The sequence below is a fragment of the Drosophila biarmipes genome, chromosome 3R, assembly GCF_025231255.1.
Source record: "Drosophila biarmipes strain raj3 chromosome 3R, RU_DBia_V1.1, whole genome shotgun sequence".
Lineage (NCBI taxonomy): Eukaryota > Metazoa > Arthropoda > Insecta > Diptera > Drosophilidae > Drosophila > Drosophila biarmipes.
Window position 1 is genome coordinate 26,228,084 of NC_066616.1, and position 18,818 is coordinate 26,246,901.

Sequence of the window (18,818 nt, forward strand, 5' to 3'; positions counted from 1 at the left end):
CACTTTGAGTTTATTATTCACGATCACTAAGGGTTTGTAAAAGTGGTTTGCGTACTAGGTGCTTAGACGTATCAATCAAAGTTATGTTAATGTTTCGTTTTATACATGTAAATTCTTTGTGTTCCCAACCATCCCCCTGATTGGCCAGCTGTGAGTATATATTCTAAGTGCTCTTATTATCTTCCATGATATCAAAAGAAGTACAGATCGAATTTTGGTGCTAGTGCAGTATTACTAGTGAAAATTAAAGAAGTATCTAGTCAAATAACAATAGGATTTGGACTTACTACTCTCTCTACTTATATATAGTAACTTTTTTAAAACGATTTTCCATTTTCACAACTAGTTTGCAACAATTTAGCTTTAGTAGGGTTATCATAAGTAAACTACATTGATAAACATCGACTTGCTACAAGCTTAATGTCTCAAAGGCTGGTATTCCCTACACCTTTGGTATCATTTATGGAAGCTCTACTGTGAGTGTGGAGGGACATAAGTTTGAATGGATTTCTAAACCTTACTTTTAGGAAGTGCCTCCCACGCGTTTCAGCTGCGACTCATTCGCGAATTCAGCCTCTCTGGCTAATTGGGATGGAAACACTGCACTGTTGGGGCTTTTGTGTTGTGAGTGGGTTGGTTGAGTGCGTGCCACAAGCGTGGGTGGCATCCTTGGGATGCGGGGGCCCGGCGCAGGCGCAGTCCTTATCACCGGAGAGTGGGCAGCACGGCCACACTGTCCGCCGCGTTTCGGGTTAACACTCACGGTTTGCCGGCAGCGTTAGAAATACGTGCATGACTCCCAGTTGCGTCAGTCGGTAAATAATAAACATTTTAGAGCTCCCCAATTAGGCGTTATAAATTGAAAACTGCGGCTCCATTATCGAGTTGATTATTGTGGCACTAAAATGGACTGATAACCTGGATATAACCGTCGCGTGGGTGTGCGTGGACTACGCGCCTTGTGTGTGTGAACTCATTGTGTAATCGCCGAGGAAAAAAAGTTGGTCTACTTTGTGGCGTTCTCGGATTCAAAAATACAAAGTCAAAGGTTCTTGTTATTGTTATTGTTCTGTGCCGGAGCTTTCCAGGCCGAAAGCTTTGTCCAGTTTGTTGTTGCTGGCCAAACGGGTTTCCGATTAGAGAGAGAGAGATCCCCAAGAAAAATGAATATCACGCCATAGCCGTTACTTTGGGGCTTGCTCTGCACAGAAAGAAAAAGGATTCACTTGAATCGGAAATATTATTCAGTGAACTAAATAAAGTGATTCAAATTTAAAAACGATTTTTCTCCACATTATTAAAATATGTATATTTTTCTAAAGATCGGTTTGAATATGAAGCTATAAGTTTTCATTAAACATCAATTATTTTCAAAACTATCTTAATAGTTATAGAAAACATTACATTTTTTTTGCCGTGTAAATTAATGAGTGAGGGGAGAGTGGATACCGCTCCCTGGAGAGACCGTTGTTTACAAAACGCCGACCATTGGAACTACAGGGCTCTCTCGTAAAAGTAAATTGATAAGATTTGGAGTTCAACAAAAAAATTTCTTTACAGTATTGTTGAAATAGTCGAAACCAAAAAATATTATATTATAATTTAAAAGTAAGGCATTGTTTTTTTCTAGGGTTGGTTCACATAATTAAGTGTTCCTTTATTAGAGGGATCACCGTATTCGGTTTATGGGGAGCATAGTAAACGCTTTCGCTCGTCGATTGGAAAATGGAATTTTTTCGTGGCGCCGATCAGTTGAGATTCAACCGCTGTCCACGATCGCCGAGCTCTCTGTCGCCTTCTCTTCTCTGCTGCTGGGCATTCCAAAAATTTAATTATTCCGATTTTCTGTGTTCTAATGTGAGTAGTAAGAGAATTCAAATCAAAAGCATGCTCCATGAGCACAAGTTAAGTGCAACGTTTGCAAAAAAGTGGGTTTTGTGCATCAGTGTGTGTGTGTGGGAGTGGGTTTAATCAAGCGCTTGTGTGTGAGTGGAAGTCGTTAGGCACTTTCCAGTGCCGACTTATCAGTAGGCATTGTTTATGTTTATCCAGATTTCCAGACCGATACGGAAAGTGGCTTAAGCAACGGTATATTATGAATAATTATGAACTTAAATTCGCGATTACTATTTATGGTCATGCGAAACTTATGTAACCGCTCTGAAACAATATAATTTGTCAAGTGCAAAGAGCGCACCCAACGAGCCCGCTGATATAGCGCCGTTCCCACTCAAACCGCCAGACTTCGACTATATCACCAGATCTTAAGTAATCACTATTGAGATTTTCTAACATTCGGTTAGTGTTTGTGTTGGCTTGCCGATTCTTCGTTCCCAGTTTGTTTTGAACCTTGTCCTCAAGGTGAAATTTCGGGGCGATAAATGAGTATGCGTGGAGGAAAGAAATAGAGAGCCATTGATTACACTAATGGAAACTACCAATAATAATACCACTGATCACCATCGACAAATTGGTTTTCTAGAATATCAAAACATCTATCTTCTAAAGTTTATTCCTTTCCCCCTAGACAATTGCATAACTGAGGCAGAATTGCAGTTGAACAAACATTTGATACGAATATTTAGGTCAATATGGGTACGGAGGCGCGATTCACGATTGCGATTGCAATTAAGACTTCAAGTTTTCCTAACCAATTCAATTCGATATATTGAACTATGAGGAAATATATATTTTATAAAAACAAAAGCGATTCTATAAATAAGACAAGACATCAAAACAATAGCTATATGTCTTCTACTATTCCGTTCTTGTTTTTTTCCTAACAGAACTATTGGGAAAAATATTCTTTCCTCTATTATGATCATTTATTTTATTTTTTTGTGTGTAAATCTGAGTGCATATATTCAAACCGCTGCTCCCACGCAAATCGATTCTATTTTTGTTAATCTGCCTACAACAATGGTGTATAAATAACTTCCAATAGAGCAGAAATCAGCTGGAATCCAGGGGAAAGCCAGAACTATTTTTCCGCCTATTACAATAAATGCATTTCCCTCCCCAGCTAACTTCCCACCAGCCCAGTCAGCATGGATCGCTCGGCCATCTCGGCTTTGGTCAGTCCGTACCGCCGACGTCCCTGGATGTCGGAGACCGGAGCTGCGGCCCCAGCCGGTGGACAGGTGGGTCTCAAGGGCATTGTGGCCGGAGGCATCACGGGCGGCATCGAGATCTGCATCACCTACCCCACCGAGTACGTGAAGACACAGCTGCAGCTGGACGAGAAGGGAGCGGGCAAGAAGTACAATGGAATCTTCGACTGCGTCAAGAAGACGGTACAGCAGCGAGGATTCTTCGGTCTCTACCGCGGTCTCAGTGTCCTTGTCTACGGCAGCATTCCCAAGTCTGCCGCCAGGTAAATTCCCATCATAATGAGTTCAAAAACTCTTGAACCTTACCTTCATCCCTTTTTATTTCCAGGTTCGGCGCCTTTGAGTTCTTGAAATCGAACGCCGTGGACTCGCGCGGACAACTGAGCAACTCCGGAAAGCTGCTCTGCGGCTTGGGCGCTGGCGTCTGCGAGGCCATCGTTGCAGTTACCCCCATGGAGACCATCAAGGTGAAGTTCATCAATGACCAGCGTAGCGCCAACCCCAAGTTCAAGGGTTTCGCCCATGGAGTGGGCCAGATCATCAAGGCGGAGGGCGTCTCTGGCATCTACAAGGGTCTTACGGCCACCATCCTGAAGCAGGGATCCAACCAGGCAATCCGATTCTTTGTACTGGAGTCTCTGAAGGATCTGTACAAGGGCGAGGATCACAACAAGCCGGTGCCCAAGCTGGTGGTGGGAGCGTTCGGAGCCATTGCCGGAGCAGCCTCTGTGTTCGGTAACACACCACTGGATGTGGTCAAGACGAGGATGCAGGGCCTGGAGGCCTCCAAGTACAAGAACACTGCCCATTGTGCTCTGCAGATCCTGAAGAACGAGGGACCCGCCGCCTTCTACAAGGGCACTGTGCCCCGATTGGGACGTGTGTGTCTGGATGTGGCCATCACCTTCATGATCTACGACTCCTTCATGGATCTGTTCAACAAGGTGTGGGTGTAACCGCAGCGGGCGGTCCTGCGACTTAGTTACTTAGGTGTACCCCCTCCCCAAACCCAACGTGCATTTCTTTCTCTATATCCATTGACCTAGTCGGCTGTTGCAATAGTTTCTAGTTCCGTGACATATTCCAAGAAAGCATTTTATAAACATGTATACCCATTGTGGGTATATAGTTATAGAAATTATACAGCTTGTTTTAAATATTGCATTAAATCTGAAATATCTGTTTAAACATTTGGTGTTTTCAAATCAAAAGTTTGGTTGGGGTATTAATTTTACACAGATTCAATTCACAAAAAGACTAGTCAGTAAATGGACTAAAAACAACTCGCATTCGCATTAAAATGATAATATTTTAATTGATACTATATAATAGTAAAAACGTTTTCTTTGTAACTACTAGGATAAACAAGATTAGATCTTTCACCAAGAAACGGGTAGCGGGATTGTTTAGTACTATGTATATCTTCTTGACATTTAATGACAGATTAGCGTATGTTAGCTCGAGACTAACCTACGCAATCCTATAATTAGCACCGTAAAATGGAAACATGATTACGTAACAGTCGGATATCTGGCAGACATCTGTCGGGGTTATCTTTAATTGCAACTAATAACGGATAGATTGCTTGCACCATAGATAAGGACAGATTACTCTAGTTTTAAACTACAAGGCATTTAGCGCACAACGTTGAGCGGAATGGAGGCGTTCTTGCTGCTGACAATGCGTCCTAACATCTCATCGAGTGGTGCTCCGAGCTCCTGCCAAATGCACTTGCCGATTAGCGAGATTTCCTCCAGGGGCGGTCTGAAGGCAACCAGCAGATTCAGGCATATACCATCCTTGTTCTCCTGCTCCGAAGGCGAGTGTTCAACACTAAGTAAACCATGAGGTCTGTGCTGTGGCAGCTCCGCGCCAAAAATCTCAATCATAAATTTGCGCAGTGTGGAGTGCAGGCTGCGATTCGGATGCAGTTCTACCGTGGGGAAGTGGTGGGCATTCTTCTCGCTTACCAGGATGTTTAGCGAGTTGTGAGCCCGCTTCCGAGCCACGGCCAGTACCCGCAGATAGTTCCGCTTGTGGGAGTAGCGTGTGGGCAGTATGTTGCCGTGCCAGGGCGAAGGGGTAATAGCGACTTTCTGCCCCTGGTGGTAGGCTCGACCAATGTCAATGATGTTGAGTATATCGTTGGCTCGCAGAGGCACCTCCTTGGGATTGCGAACCCACCTCGCCTGGATGGACTCGGCGTCTGCATCCGCTGGCGTTTTAAGTCGCCCGCCGGTGATGCGTCCCGTGAGCACGAAGCGGAACCAAGAGCCACCAGCAGCCTCTACGGCCAGTAAAGTGGTCAGCTCGGCATTCAGACCGGTCTCCTCGAAGACTTCCCGGGCGGCTGCCTCAGTGATGGACTCGCCCCGCTCCATGCGGCCGGCGGGTAAGTACCACTTGCCTGGTCAATAGAGTGCAACGTTAGCGGGTTCTAAAGGTGTGGTTTTGGGTATGTGGTATTTGGTATTTGGTACTTGGCATTTGGAGTACCCTCCTCACCTGCACAGCTCTGTTTGGCCTCCTCGATCATGAGCAGCTCGTCGTGCTCGTTGATCAGCACACAGGCCACAATGTAGGTGACTGTCTGGCCGAGAATGGGCACGAAATCGGAGGCTGACGAGGGCTGTACTCCCTGGGCCTCGGCGGTGGCATTCTGTTCTTTCAGAGAAAAGTCGCACAGCTCCGTGGTGATGTCGCCCAGATCTTTGGCGTCCAAGACGCGACGCACTTTCTCCACAATCGAAGCCATCCCTCCAAGCCTGTTTTGCTAAACGAAGATGATTAGAAATTCGGTGTGCAACTGGTACTAGTACTCACTTTTCAGCGCAGAATTTCAAGGCGGCTGACTCAGTTCGTTGAACATGCTACGCCCAGTCGGAATCTCAGCATATATCTCCGGTTCTTAATATGCAAATTACGATTTCTGGGGAGTGCTCCGCAAACTGAGAAACGCTGTTAAAGAATCGTGGCGAACTCGAGAACGGGCGGTATGTGACTGACTGCGGGCTATAAAGCCCAATAAAAGTGGCCAAGACGATGGCAATCGACTGGTGGCTGGTTGTTCTTGCTGTCGCTACAGAGCCACGCAGGTGCTGTGGCCTCTATTGCTCGCTATTTCTCTCTATTTCTCTGTATTGATATCGAAATGGATGTCAAATAAGCCGCTCGACGGGTTTTCTGCGGGAGAAAGTGCATTGGAATGTGTCTCCGTCTGCGCCAGCTGTTCGCCGTTCTTCTTGGCCGCCGATCGCCGTTTATCGATCGGTGCTTATTGCTATTGCACACTTATTTATTGCACGGCCATTTAAGGCCCAGTTTAATTGATTTGCAAGAACTTCTCCAAGAACAGGTAATTTTGTTAGTAAATACGCAGGAGAGTGGCCACTGCGCGGTCTGGCAACTCTGCGGTTTGTTTACCTTCGTTAGTGTGACCATGGGCCGGAAATACCTGATAGCGCCTGTGGCCGTTTGGTATTAAATGGCCCGCCTGGTCCCACTGGCTAAATTTAAATTTAATTCAACCCCAACGGTTATAAACATTTCATTAACCACAAACACTCGACGGTTGTTTGCTCAGCCTGTTGTTGCACCAACAATGCGATAATGTACATGTTATATGCTAATTTCAACGACGACACGCATCATTCAATTTCACTGCGAATTTAGGCGACAAACAGCAAACAGGCGTTGCGCCATAGATTAATATTAAGGCGCATCGTTTATAAATATCCCAGTTCCCACATCCCATATCCCATCCGGCATATGGACAGGCGGACGCCTGTGTGCGTTGCGTTTGTGCGCAGGAAGCCTCGCTGATTGCCAGCAATAAAATTTGAATGCGGAAATTTCATTGTTTACCCAAATCGATCATCATTAAAAGCATTGCCGTTGCCATTCCCGGTTGCCATTGCAAAAGTGCCAATTGCCCCGAATCCACGGCGTATACTTAACGTGGGCGGACCACCCGAATGGGCGGTGCTGCTGGTGGCTTCGATTCCAGGGGGATGTGGTGTTTCGACTACTGGTAATGGGCCTGCAAACGCGGCCGCCTGCGTAGGTAATTCAATTTTGTGCAAATGCTTGATTTGCCATTTGGCTGCGAGACCTAATCCAGGGTCTTGAGTTTTGCCTACACAGCACAAATCTTCTCAGGCATATCTTATAATTTATTTAAAGCTTGGCCTCCAGGACAACACCATCAGAAGGTGTTTAAATCAATTAGTTGACATACTTAGAACAGAAGCAGGGAATATATGATGGGAATATCTATCTATAACCACACATTTTGAGAGGGGTTCGAAATCGTAGTAAAGTAAAAAAAGTGTCTAAAAGTATGCAACAATTTAGTTCAAACTTTAATTTTGAATTCTAGTTATTCAAATTTCTAAATGTAAAAACTTTTATTCTTATTGCTTCATATTTCTCCTTTGAAATTTTATTGTTTAATCTCATATTTCTGTTAAGAATTTCAAGAAGAGAGGATAATGAAAGTATGATATCTATGATAGGATTTCTCGCCGTGCTTTTCCATTACCTCACTCCCTCTTAGGCCTACTTCAGCTGCCTTCTCCTCTGCATCACAACCCCTCCTTGGCCCCAGTTCACATAAGACTTTTGTCATTATATTGTTAATTTGTTTTAGTTGTTTTTTAATTTCCTTGGAGAGTCGCAACCTCGCAGAGCCTTACATGCATGCGTGAGGACGAGGACTGCGAATGTAGTGATGGTGTTTGCTTGTTAGAATTTTCGGGGGGTGGCTGGGGGTGGCCCGGGCTTGTGTGTGGGTGTGCTAATGTACTGTGAGTGGATCTCTGGTAATAACGGCTAAAGTAAAATGCTGATAAAGTGGCGAGTGTTTCGGAATGTGCCAGTGTTTGTGCGAGCGGATTCTGCTGCGTGGCTGTATGATGACAGGCAAAAGCGAACACAAAACGTTCATTTCCCACATGCACCATTATTCGTTGAAACCCGTAAATTTCACCGAAAACGAACAGCAGCAGCAGCAGCAGTAGCAGCAGTAGCAGCAGCGCCATGGCAACAACGGCAGCACCAATCCAAGAAGCTGCTTAACACGAGAATAATGTTTAAAATGTTTATTATGTGTGCAAGTGACGCGAGCTCCTTTCCCGCTCCTTGGCGTCCTCCCCCCTCTCAGATGACAGGCCCAACCGACAGGCCAATACGCACACATAACTGTGCACTGCGAGAAAAAGGGCTATACAAGTTGGAGAAAAAAGAAAACTCGAGAAAAGGTATAGGAAACTCTTGTTCTTAGATGTTACATGAAAAACATAGATATATATCTTTTAATTTTTCTATTTTTATAATTTAAAGTTAGGTTTTAATATTTAAGAACGGATGATACATTAAAATTATGTTTTCCTTAATATAATCTTTTTTTAAATTTTAAAAATAGTTTTACAGAATATGTTGTAATATATTAAATTAAATTATAATATATGTATATTAAAACTGAAGTTTGTAATATTTATTCATTATCCTAAAGTATTTCTATTTATAATATATTGATGTCATTTCAAGTATTTTTAAGATTCAATACTTACTGGCCCCTTTGGATTTTATATAATAGTAATGCGGCTTTGTGCTTATAAACATTGAAAAATAATTTCATAATAAGACGTACATAACATATGACATAATTTATAATAAGAAACAGACCTAATCTACAGAACTACAGAATATTAAAAGTAGTGTTGCTTTATTAATTCTAAAAAAATTAAATAATTAAGCGTATTTATGAGATACAATTTATGATGAGAAACGAAAGTAATAACTTACAGAATATTATCGGGCTGTCGGCCGCATTTTGCGCCTGCCAGATCCTGACATAAAGCCGAATTTCCGTAATGAGCCTTATGCTCCAGACCACTTTACAAATTCATAAGCCCTTTATTTGAAACATTCTGCCGGCCCGACATAAAATCCCTAATCATGCGAACATGAAATCAAATCCTGACTGCGTGTAACCGCTTTGCGTTCGAAGCACTCGCTTTTTGTTTCTCTGTGCGCAGACATATGCACGGCGGGTATGTGGATGTGTGTATTTACATGTGGCAATGTTGATTTTCGTTGTGCCAACGCCGGATGCGAAACAAGTAGTCCAAATAACCCGCAATAAGCTTTTGTCACGATTAACAAGGCTTACGCAAATGTGTGTCTCTGTGGTGGGAATCCCCCTGCCCCAGCCCCAGTCCCAGACCCAGCGCCAACCCCATCCCTGGGCCCAGCATTCCTGGGCGACCCCCTCCTTTTCCACGCCACTGTTTCCAGCATAATTACATGCACGCCATGCGTGAGTGTGTGCGTGGGAGTGGGTGCGTGTGTGTGAGCCATATTTTAGATTAATGATGGCGTCGACTCGTATTAGGCAAATGAAGAAATCGACATCGACATGCGGTTGAGCAAGGCAAGGTGAGCTCACCCCCAGGATGGCCTGCTATTCTCGGGATCCCCGGGATTAGGAACCTCCGCTTCTCGGCCCCATCGTGTGCGGTTCTCGCAGTACTTCCGCAGCAAATTTGCCACAACAATAAGTGCATATCATTATGCTGATTTAAGTGGGCACCCCCCACGTACCCATCTATAGCGAGTTATTGCCCGCACACCTGACCTCGGCTCTACGAACGTGGAAGAACCCAGACCCACCTACCCAAAACTCGCCCTCAAATGTATGCTACACAAGAAACGCGGTCTGGAGCTCCTCGAGCGAGTCTCGCATGCAAGTGGGTACATAAATCTTTGTTTAAAGACACATGCACAATGTAAGTTAAATTGGCAATAACGTGCTTTCTTTTATACGCCAAGCCAGGCTTTCACAGCAACACACACATATGGATGTACAGCTGCGACCACAGGTGCGGTCAGCCAAATAGCAGTCGAGGAATTGCTCTTAAATACAGTCGAACTTCCGTGGCGGAAACTTTGCTAATACAAAGTCTGCGTAAGTCGAAACCAGTTGAAGTGGCTATCAAGCGAAGAGATACTCATACAAGCGTTTCTATAACTAAACTTCGCCTTAAGTATCTTTTCTTGTGGGAAATAGTTATGGCACAAGTTTGACATGGGTTGGTATGTTCTTTATTAGTTCGTAATTTGAACTTTATAATATCATCTAGATTTATCTAAAGGACTTACTCTGCTTTCTATTTATAACTGTTGTATTCTTGTTAAAAACTTTATAACTTTTGGGTTGAATTATTATGATAAATATAGAAACAAATGTATTCGTTCTGATATATTTCTCGTTATAATTGTACTATTTTTTCTAAAAACTCTTATAACTTTTTTAATTGTTTTACTATGCTTAAGAACAAAAGTTAATAAATAGATGTAGCTGTTTCACAAAATTAAGTAGGCCTGTTTCCATGCAGCGTAGACCTTGGAGTATTATCGCTCATAAGAAAACATAATTAATTATTTACGTTTGTGTTACCCTGCCCGAAAACCCTTAAGTGCGCGCACCGCTGCTGAGATAATAAAATGTTCATTTGCAGCGCTATTATTTTTTCCGAAACTGTGCCCCGGCACACGTACACTCGCCGACATGCATATATATGCAGATGTAGATGTGGCCCGTATACATAACGGTAACGGAACCTTGTTTGCAAGGAAGTAACAACCTGTTTTCACCCCGTAGTTGGTGGGTTTTGGCCGCGGACAAAAAGGGGTGGGCCTGGGGCGGATCCGGATCCTATGCCCCCGCCCACTCTGGTTTTTGTTGCTGTTATGCTTTAATTATGCCCTTGTCAAAAGGTGGGTCTGGGTCTCCGGCCCGACATGTCCGTAACTCTCCGGCTCTTTCTCCTTTCCCCCTTCCACTTTCTCCAGCCCGCTTCAAGCGGATATAAATTTACTATATATGGCTGGGTGGCAGTGTGTGTGTGCGAAGGCTGTCCCATAAAATTCGGGAACTCACATCATCGATTGCAAATACGAGGAAAACCTGCAGCATCATCAATGCAGAAAGGCTGTGTCCTCATGCCTTGGAACACCTCGTTGCTATACACCAAAGCTCTCCAATTTTTCCCCTCTAAAAACCACGGGAAAACAAAAAAAAAACGAACTATAACCAACAAAAAAGTTCCACTCGCGCGCCACTTGAGCTGCCATTAAAGTCGCTTTTGGCCGAGCGAAAACGGAAACACGATTTCCAGCTCTCCCAAGGCGACATGCAATCAGCGGGTCGGCTGTTTCGGCTCTTGGCTCTTCGACTCGTCCACTTGGCACTGCCAGGCGAAAGTTTTGACTTTTAGATAGTCGGTAATCAGATCCGGACATTCTGCATTCTCGGCCAAAAGTCAAACAAGAATTCATTTGCATTTGATTGTTTCAATTATCATAACAAGATTATCGTGGCTAGTGAGAGCATTTGTGGCGGTTTTTGGTTAATACATTGTAATCCCGAACTTATGGAAACAACCACTGTGAAATCTGCTATAATCACAATGCGATTATAGCGGATTTTCAGAGGCAAAGCGAATAAATAAATGCATTTAAATAAATATTTTCGGATTTATTCAATATTTGGGATAACTGATAAAGATTTTACTAAAAATATTTAATAAAATGTCTTAGTTTAATTAAATTGTATTAAATCGTATGAGTAATCGGGGGTAATTTTTGAAAAAATAATCAATTGGCCCCAAAAAAATACCTTTAAAGTACACCCATTAAAGGGTAATCTAATAAATTTAAAATGTTTAAAACAATGATACCTCTCATTTAAGAACAGAGACCCAAAACGAGTACTTAAAGCTTGTCGAAAACAGGAAATCCAAATGAGCAGGAACACATTGAGCGATTTAAGTCAAAAGTAGCTTGTAAGCTGCAAAAAAGCCGTCTGCACTTGTCAGTTTACAAGGTACTTTTGGCTTACAGGGGGATCTTAAGATGCCTGTCTGTCACACCTAAGTGGTTTATAAGGCAACTTTTTTCCGAAATGAGCCGTTCGGTAATTGTGAAACTTGGCTGTGAATAAAAAGGAAAACACCAGCCTTAATCCCCCGAAGAAGAGCGGCTGTAATTTAAGCAGAGGCTCGGAATTAATGAAGCAACTTCCTCGTATGATGAACAACATCTATATTTAAATACGATATGGGAGCCGTTTTGTCTTTCGTCGGCATTCCGGGCCACGCAATCTTATCGGGGCAAGCGAGTGCTTATCTCATTAAATGCCAGGAGACGTCATTGAATCATTTTACAAATGGCTGAGTGCAGGGGGACGTACAGTGCGGGGCGCAACTATATAGCCATATATAGTCCTGTAGCCTAGGACTACACAGAGGGGCACACGCACACAGCGCAATTGCTGACAAATGAGATAATTTACACGCTGAAATGAAGCCCATAAAGGCTCATTTAAAATTCAGCGGCGTCTGGGGCATAATTTTTTTTCGCTGCTTTGCTTTTCCTGCGCCCTTTTCCCTCTGCTTTCCCCATTTTCCCCTGCCAACCGCCTTCCCCCCCAGACTTAACTTTTTCCGTTGTGTTTTGTGTTTAATGGTTCCTTGCCATGACATACGTGGCTGGATATTAAAAGTGGAGTGGAATGGTGGGCTGGTTCCGAGCTCGCAAGCTCGGCAAATAGCTCTGGGGCCCCGAAAAGCAGAGGAGCCACAGAGACACTGACGAGAGGCAGAATCTTTATTAGCATACGGCATAAAAATGTTTATTAAAGATGGCAGGGAAAGGGGGCCAATGGGGGGCGGCAAGCGGGCCACGAACGGAAAAGCCGGGGCAAAAAAATGAAAAGTAAGAATCACAATTTAGTTTTCCGCTTCCTGTTTTTCCCTTGGCCACGCCACTCGGTCCGAGGCTTATTGTAAATCGAATTGAAGTTTTTGATTAAGCCCCGAAATAACTGGGGGGCGTTATGGCCCCCTGAAGGGCCGGCCACGCCTCCTTTGCGGCTGCGGGCAAGTTTTGTCATTCGTTGTGTTTTTTTTATGATGTTCAACTTAATTTTATACAAATGACCTTAGGTCATATCACCATTTATATCCGTCAATCCCTTTTCGGTATAAGTTTTATATTTGCCTGTTTTCGTTTTATTCCCCCATAGACTCGGCCCCCGGTCCTCGATGCCCGGGTCCTTCGTTTGTCTCCGTTGCTTTTAAGGGCATTTTTATGTTCGCTGGAAGCGGCAACTAACAGCCCAACGAGTCCTGAGCTGTCCTAAAAGCCTTTAGCCAAATATCTTCAAAAGACACTGGCAGCAGCCGCAGGAGCGACAGCCACAACAACGCCAGATGGATGTGTGAAAAGGATTCGGCCAGCGAATCCCCAAATACCCTTTCGACAGAGCCGTGATAATAGAATTTGGAGGGCGAAAGCTGGAAGACAGGCGACGAGCATTTGTCTGCGAAAGCAGGGCACTTTACTATATCTTTGGGGGATTTATGTAGCCATAGATATGGCACTTCGTTGTTCAGGAGATAGTTATCAAATCTGCACAGAAGTACTTAATAAGTTCGGAAATATTTGAGTTTCAATCAGTCAAAGATCTATCTACATATGTAATATATTTTTAAAAAGAAAACTAAATATATCTCTAGTTAATCTTTTAATTTGGTCTTTAGAAAACAGAATAAATAATCTTTATAATCATTTTTTTTTTTTAAAGCAATGGGTTAATGAAATGTATAATTTAGGGTCGAGTACACATCTTTCAAACATTATGCCCCAGTCAATGAAAAATGTTTGCCCCGTCTACCTTGTGAAAATTTACCCAACTTTATTGAATGGTTCACTTCTTCGCAAACGTCGGAAAAAAATTTAAATACACTCGGCAAGGGCATGAAAACAACTGACTGAGCAGAGACAGCCATGTGCATATTTTTATATGGCCATCTATGTATTGGCCCGTGTGTGTTTGTTCTACACATATGTAGCCACATATATGTATGTCTGGGCTTATGTAAATACACGAATGACGAGTTTTTGTTTGCATAGAAAGCCAGAGCGGAGTTTGGGGCCAGGATCTCGCATACCACCACCACCACCTTTCACTCGGCATCCAGGACCCAGCAGCTGAATCAGGATGCCAATATAAAAAGCCAAGCTGAGCCACTTGTGAAAATGAAAGGAAAATGTCGACTCGAGATGGACATCAGCCAGCCGAACAACGGGCATTAGGATGAACCCCCCAGGAGAAGCGGGAGGAGAGTGGGTGGGGCAGTCCAGGAAAAGGCGAAAGGATTCCTCATACAAAGAAAGCCAAAGTTTTCCCTCAGCTCCAGTCGCAAGTATTTCCTGGTTATTCTTCGGTCCAGCAATTGAGTTAGATTTGATGCATATCAGATGCTTATGCTCGGCTGAATGCTGAATGTTGTCGTCCAGTCCAGACCCTCCGCCGACGGCCGAAAACTCCCAGCTCAACCATCTATGTAAATGCCCTCCGGGGTGTTGAGTTCGAGAGGCGGAAAAGCCGGAAAAGCGGAAAGGGGGTGCGGGGCTAAGCAGGGGATTATCGAGTGCACCCGCAGTGGCCACTATATTTGCATATACAGTGCGTGCGAAAACTATAAATCACAGTGCCACGCAGCAAATCATGTGTTGTTGTCGACTGGAGTTTAAAGAATCAACACAATGAATTTTCTCCATCAAGGATTTTCTCGAAAAATCAAAGCGTTTTGGGAGAAAATGTAGGTTGATAGAAGATATGAACTACATATTTGTTTACTTACTTTGGGATAACAATTTCATGAATATTATATGATTTATTTAAATGATTAACTAATAAAATGAATTTTCCTATATTAACACAATATTGCTTGAGGGATTGCCCAGAAAAATAACACAAAATACATTCGTTTGGCTATGAACTCCAATGTTATTTGCCTACATTAGGACACCAATATAATGTATATATACTTTCCAGAACAAGCCTAAGAGCCCACGAACATAATTGTATGTTAAACTAAAGCCCTGGTTAATTTGGTTAGCAAAGCATATTAATAAATAATTGAGGGTGAAATGCCCATTTCACAGATTATTGATTATACATTAAACGCACTGCAGAGCTCTCTGATAGCCGAGCGTATTTAGTATTATTTTGTGCCAATGCCAAGTCCATTAACAATCGTCAGTTTCTGAAGTCTACTTGGGAAATTGAACTAATCCACGGGGCAAAGAAAATTGAATAATTTATCAAGCAATTATCACCCGATGCAGTCACTTAGTCGCCTTACAGCTGCGAAACGCACTGCTCGCCTAGTTAGTTTGGTTATTTGCACAAACGGATGAAGAAAAGTAATTAATTATTGTGTCGAGTATAAATAAATATTGTTGTAGTCTATCGCATGCAGTTTTCTTTGTTTTTCCCCTCAGTCTATCTCGCTCCTTCATCAGTTGCTGAATGTGCTGGGTGTGCTGGGTGTGCTGGCTGTGCTGTGTACGCTGTGTGTGTGTCGGCCATAAATCAATAGATCCCACACACCCAGGCCCGCACACACACAGCCGAGCGGAAGAGGCAATGCACAAGTTTAACTGACCATGTGACACATAAATATGTGGGAGCGGGGTGTGGAGCAGGGTATCCGGGGATCCGGGACCAGCAGAGCCCGTCCTCCGGGGCAGATGAAATGCTATCGCCGGCCAGTGGAGAAAGTCGGGGTGAAAGCACTTCTGGGAGCCAACTCAACTCTCGGATCGTGTGGAAATCGCCATTGAAATGTGCGGAATTTATCAATATTTTGGCAAGATAACTAAATAACTTCGACCACAGAATAATTTTGATCAGCCAGTGGCTGTGCAAGAGATTTATATAAAATAAATTCATTCTGTATGCCTACGATTATTTCTATAATATATTTTTTATTTTTCTAAAGTTAACTAAAATAATAAGTGTACTATTTAGTCTGGCAAACATTTTAAGTCAAACCTTAAATAGGGAAATAAGTATACAAAAATAATATAAAATTTTTTAGAGGTTCTTTAAATAAACCCCAATTAAACAATCTCTTAAGTCACAGGCCAATCAGTCGTATACGTAATTTGGGTTATATTTAATATGTTTGCTTTAAAACAACAAAATGCCACATCTGCAAGGCCAATTCTTTGATTTTCATTTATTATTTCCGCTTTAAATTTATAATTCCAATTTTTGTCATTCCTCAATATTTGCTCCAATGCTTTAAACTTAATTTATTTGCTCTGCACGGACTAGCTAATAATTTTTGCTCTATTTCTCGATTCTGCTGCCTCGACTTAAATAGTGAAATAAAATAGCTGGAAATAAATCAGTTTTAAGTTTGAATAGGAAATTCATTGAGTCTCTTTTGCTGGAAATAAATGAGTAGAAGAATGACTGCAAACGGAATTGCTGAGTTCTAAAGACCAAATCAACCGAGAAATCGTAGCTCTCAGCGTTTATTTTTACGAGCTCTTTTAAAGCAGCAAAACGGGCTTGGCATCGGCTTTGGTTAATAGACGCCCAACTGCATTTGATTCGCCATTAACTGCATTAATCAATACTCATTCAGGGCCCGTCCGCAGCTCCTTTCGTGCCTGCGCATCTGAAAACAGCCAAAAACATACCAAAAACCGAATCTGAACCAGAGCGAGTCAATCAATACGGATTCCCCCGGATTCCGAGTCCAATTCGCTGTCGGATTCGGTCTCCATTGCCATCTCCATCTTCTATCGATACCCATCTCCACAGCCCAACAACCCAACAACCCAACAACCCGGCAACCCGACTACCCATCAACCGCCAGTTGCGATGACAGTTTGTGGTGGCGTCTCAAAGGGAATCTCATCGTTTATTTATGCCCACCGCCAGAGGCATCACTCTGACCTATTCTCTGTGCTCGGCCCGATCGACTGCTCCTTGGACACCTCTCTCTCGCTCGCCGGGCAACCTTTCTCCAGGCCGGACACAATGGGGATCTTAATCAGGCTGGCATCTAAATGCGGCTCAAATTGAATAATGAATGCAAAGTGGCCGGCCTGGAAGTATTTGAGAGGCCAGTTAGCCGGCGGGGGGCTAAATGAATGGCTGTGGTGCGGGACGAGGGTTAGGGTGGCTGGGCGGGGGCACTTGTTAGGTGGGCGTGGCGGTGGCTGCTCAATGAAATGCATTAAATCAAGGCATCGTTGAAAGGACCCAGCAGGTGTACGGGCCCGCCCCACACCCGAAAACTACCCAACGAAATGGAAATTTTCCGCCAGGCTATTTGCAATTGGTTAGCCGTGAGGGGGGCTTTGCCGTAAACATCAATTACGCCGCCCAAACTATTCACGCGATTAGCCGCGTTCTCTAGTTATTGGATAATAGCCCCCAAAAGCCAGGGCTGTGTGCTGTGCGGGGGTCAAAGGGGACCAAGGGATCCGAGGCTTCCAAGGGGCCGAAGAGGCTTACACTGAATTGAATTAACGGCCACGTTGTCTTGGCCGGACTGTGGCGTTGTAAATTTCCAGCAGTGCATCTGATAAACTCGACATGGAGGCCCCACCACGCTCAGCCGGTAGACGAATCGGAATCGGCATTGGGAGAAGGATCTCGGGGTGGAGATGGAGCGGCGAGGTGGCAGGACGCCCAGGACCAGGCCCAGACGTAGAGTTATTTCAACGAAACAAGAAATGTAAAGCAGACAGGGACAGACAAAACGACTCAGTTGGGCACGGAGAGAAAATAGTGAGGTCATCATAAGTCCTAGAAATACTAGGTTGAATCCTAAGAAAAGCTTCAATTTTAATAAGGCGTGAAATTGAAACTACATAGAACAAAATAGTAAAAACAATGTTTAATAAACATTGTTAAATCTGATAATCTTTAAGGTTTAAAACATAAAAATACCCACATAAAATATACCTACTGTACCATACTTAAAGTAAAATAGTAAAACCATTGTTAATTTTCAAATTCGATATGTTTTTATATAGTTTTATTTTAGTTAATTTCATTATAATAATCGCTAAAAATTAAATACCTTCTGCACATTTATCTAACTTAAAATTGCCTATTCTTATAATATCCTCTAATATATACACTTCTCTAATATTAGCTTAGCCCAGTAAAGTAATCAAACTTTGGATTCTAAAAATATGCAAATTTGTTATTTACTGTGAAAACAGCCCAGGGCTTTTGGCTATGCATCACAAATTTAATTTCCCTTTTAACAAACAAATCACCTGACCAAACACTTTGTTTTACTCCAATAGTTGGGCACTCATAAAAGTCTTAACATTTATTGCAATAATAAATTAACCTTTTTTGATACATTTAGTTTGGCGCAAAATTAAGTTTCATCTTCTGACTAATTTCAAATCGGAACTTTAAATATTTGTTTAATAAAAGTCATTGAACTCAGCTTTGAAAGATGGTCATATTTCACAGAACTTGATTTATATGCCAAAGTCGCGCTTTATTAATTAACTTCCATTCGATTTCACTCATATTTTATTTGAACTAAATTGCCTCAATAAATCTACTATTTTTGATCAAACGTTTTATTCTCCCCGTCTAATTGAAAATCAGGCATTCTTTTATTTATATTTATACAAGTGCTTTGAATAAAAATCTCGTGACCGAGCAGGGGAAATAAACTTTAAAATTCGAGGGTTCTGGCCGAAAAGGGAGCCCTTGATTTTTTGGCCGTGTGATGGGGGAGTTTATTGCTGCGCTCTGCGCTTCTTAGCGCTGCCTCGGTCTGGTCTTAAAAGCGAAAAGCCATTTGTATT

The 18,818-nt window shown here is 42.9% G+C and overlaps 2 protein-coding genes across 3 annotated transcripts; one reads left to right on the forward strand and one right to left on the reverse strand.

Moving 5' to 3' along the window:
• Nucleotides 1-43: 43 nt before the first annotated feature.
• LOC108024728 (putative tricarboxylate transport protein, mitochondrial) lies at nucleotides 44-4,298 on the forward strand. 2 transcript variants are annotated; one of them, XM_017094822.3, is made up of 3 exons: nucleotides 44-150; nucleotides 3,023-3,373; nucleotides 3,439-4,298. In XM_017094822.3, the coding sequence occupies exons 2-3, from the start codon at nucleotides 3,048-3,050 to the stop codon at nucleotides 4,064-4,066; spliced, it is 954 nt and encodes a 317-aa protein (XP_016950311.1). In that variant the 5' UTR covers nucleotides 44-150; nucleotides 3,023-3,047; the 3' UTR covers nucleotides 4,067-4,298. The 2 variants fall into 2 exon arrangements, with proteins under 2 accessions (XP_016950311.1, XP_016950310.1); XM_017094821.3 differs by lacking the exon at nucleotides 44-150 and adding an exon at nucleotides 1,696-1,857.
• Nucleotides 4,299-4,399: 101 nt separating this feature from the next.
• Nucleotides 4,400-6,511, reverse strand: LOC108024729 (8-oxo-dGDP phosphatase NUDT18). Its single transcript, XM_017094825.2, has 3 exons — nucleotides 5,934-6,511; nucleotides 5,616-5,883; nucleotides 4,400-5,517 (listed from the first exon to the last, which is right to left on the reverse strand). Exons 2-3 carry the CDS (start codon nucleotides 5,863-5,865, stop codon nucleotides 4,745-4,747), a joined length of 1,023 nt encoding a protein of 340 aa, XP_016950314.1. The 5' UTR covers nucleotides 5,866-5,883; nucleotides 5,934-6,511; the 3' UTR covers nucleotides 4,400-4,744.
• Nucleotides 6,512-18,818: the final 12,307 nt, after the last annotated feature.